Source organism: Theropithecus gelada, chromosome X (genome assembly GCF_003255815.1).
Source record: "Theropithecus gelada isolate Dixy chromosome X, Tgel_1.0, whole genome shotgun sequence".
In the NCBI taxonomy this organism is placed as follows: Eukaryota; Metazoa; Chordata; class Mammalia; order Primates; family Cercopithecidae; genus Theropithecus; species Theropithecus gelada.
In genome coordinates, this window is record NC_037689.1 from 101,800,774 (window position 1) to 101,803,171 (window position 2,398).

Genomic DNA, 2,398 nt, shown 5'->3' on the forward strand with positions numbered 1-2,398 from the left:
GTTCCTTTGTCTGAGGTAGGCAACCGGGCAGCTTAGGCCGGCAGACACCCTCTGTCATTGGCTGATGTGATGCCAAGCAACAGGATCATCCAATCACCTTCAATGGAGGGAGGATTGTTGACGGGCTCCCTGGGTGACCCTTCATCCAATCAGATGTCGAGTTGGACTGTGACGTAGAGCCACACGGCCATACCAAAGTGCCCCGCTTCACTGATCCACAACCGTCACTCTCTGATCTTGCATCTAATGGCCGCTGCCTCCATCATGGCTGAGGCTTCCTCTAAGACGACCTCTGAGGAAGACCAGAGCATCCAAGAGCCCAAAGAGGCCAACTCCACGACCGTCCAGAAGAAGACGCAAGGGCTCCGAGGTTCCCGCAGGCGCCATGCCAACCGCCGCAGGGACAGCTTCGGGGACAGCTTTGCCGCCTATTTCCCCCAGGTGCTGAAGCAGGTTCACCAGGGCCTCAGCCTTTCCCCGGAGTCCGTGAGTGTCATGGACTCTATGGTCCGTGACATATTGGACCGCATCGCCACCGAGGCTGGTCGCCTGGCCCGCTACGCCAAGCGTGTGACCATCACCTCCCGGGACATCCAGGTGGCCGTGCGCCTACTGCTGCCGGGGAAGATGGGCAAGCTTGCTGAGGCCCAGGGCACGAATGCCGCCCTCAGGTATGCCAAAAGCAAGTGCGCTGTCTCAGGAGCACCTGAGCACCCGGGAAACCCAAAGGCTCTCTTCAGAGCCTCTGCAGGTGGCCCTAAAGACCAGTGGCTCGCCAAGGGAGGGGACCCCACCGGAGGTTGGGGTGGGTGGCACCCTGCCGACTTGGGGGGCATGTGGCGTCCTGTGGTTTATCAAGCATTTTTCCCACTGTGCAGAACACTGTCAACTCCAATATATCTGTAGTGCAATATGCTCCAAGGAAAAGTAGGGGGTGTTTCCGTGATCGGGTTTCATTTCCTCGGTTTCCTAAATGGCCGTTTTTATTAGTTATCTTTCTCGGTTATTTTACGATGATATTATCAAGGTCCTGATGTTTACTTTTTTCACTCTCATTCTCCTACGACTGTACGGTGGAACTTTCCAGAACTTCATTATGTGCGATATGGCAACAGAGAAAGTGAATACGCTGACATAAGAAGAGAGGTAACCCTCCTAAACGTGTTCAGCACCTCCCTCATCATGAATCCATGTAAATAAGCAAACGAGGCCCAGTTACAGTGTATATGTAGCTAAATAAAATTTTCAAGAATCCATTCATTTTCCAGCTTCCCCGACTCTGAGATCACTATTGCAATTCATTCTCTGTTTGCTCTGACAATAATTTTTTCATTTCTTTTTGAACAGAAACCTTCCTTACTTCCAGGTATGTGTCAGTAGGATTACTGAGTGTCCACAGAACAGCTCATGCCTTAGTGCACAGCGGTGCAGCCAATGAGTGACCTGCAGTCTATGAGCAACAGTCATTGTCCCAATGTGGGGGGAGTGACCCAAGCTGAACCCACAGCAGCCTTCCTGTGATATTCAACCCGGTGTTTAAAGGAACGGCAGTGTGATTCTTTACCTGATGTTTTTGTTTGCAGTGTTTGTAATCATGGTCTTTTAGGGATATGAATCCAAAGCTAAGATTAATCTATGTTCCTTGTCCCTAACATCAAGTCATACAGAGCATTGGCAGCCATTAGTAGAAGTCAGATAACGCTTATTTCCTCAAGAGATTGGCATATTAATATTCTTGTTAATATTAATATAGGCTACCATTCATTGTTCTCTCTTCTGGGTCCCAAGTCTTGGTATTTTTAGCATTTTTTTCTATAAGTGTATTGCTGAATTTCAGAGCAGGTGCTGACTTTCCCATTGCTTCCCTTTTCAATTGATTTCCAGTCCCTAAGCATGTGGACAAGAGAACATACTCTGGGACTGCAACCCACAGGAATTTATTATGTTATGCCTTGAAGCTCAATCTATGGCCATTTTTGTTAAATGTTTCATGGGAACTTTGAAACATCTCATAAACACCCCTTCTCCTTCATATGTCAAAACCAGTAAAGGATGGCACTCTCAGTCAAACCATGAAACAAAAGCTGGATAAATGCCAAAAATCAAAATTTTCTTGAACCCATCCGAAGTGGGAAAGAACCACCCCAGAGGGCCCAACACATAGCCACATAGATTATTCCACCATTTAAAGAGGAATCCTTGGTCAAGAGGGAAATGGGTTCAGGACAGGATAGTAGCCAGATCTTCCCTGAGTGGTGCAGATGGGAAAGGGGGAAGGTCACCTCCAGAGCCCCGCTTGGGATCCACAGAGAAAGGATGTAGAACCAAGAAGTCCCCTCATTGGGATTTGTTACTTTCTGTTTTTCCAGATTGTTAGAAAAATGTTACGAAAATAGTT

General features: G+C 48.0%; 1 protein-coding gene across 1 annotated transcript; it reads left to right on the forward strand.

Annotated features, from left to right (window-relative positions):
* The first annotated feature begins 225 nt into the window (after positions 1 to 225).
* On the forward strand, positions 226 to 2,398 carry LOC112616503 (histone H2B type F-M). The gene is made up of 3 exons (XM_025373483.1): positions 226 to 671; positions 1,088 to 1,146; positions 1,348 to 2,398. Exons 1-2 carry the CDS (start codon positions 247 to 249, stop codon positions 1,122 to 1,124), a joined length of 462 nt encoding a protein of 153 aa, XP_025229268.1. The 5' UTR covers positions 226 to 246; the 3' UTR covers positions 1,125 to 1,146; positions 1,348 to 2,398.

Excerpts from the sequence above, each read along its gene's own strand:
- LOC112616503 (XM_025373483.1), top strand. The coding sequence starts at position 247 with ATGGCCGCTGCCTCCATCATGGCTGAGGCTTCCTCTAAGACGACCTCT. Across the intron at positions 672-1,087 it reads GGCACGAATGCCGCCCTCAG|AACTTCATTATGTGCGATAT; the intron begins GTATGCCAAAAG and ends GGAACTTTCCAG.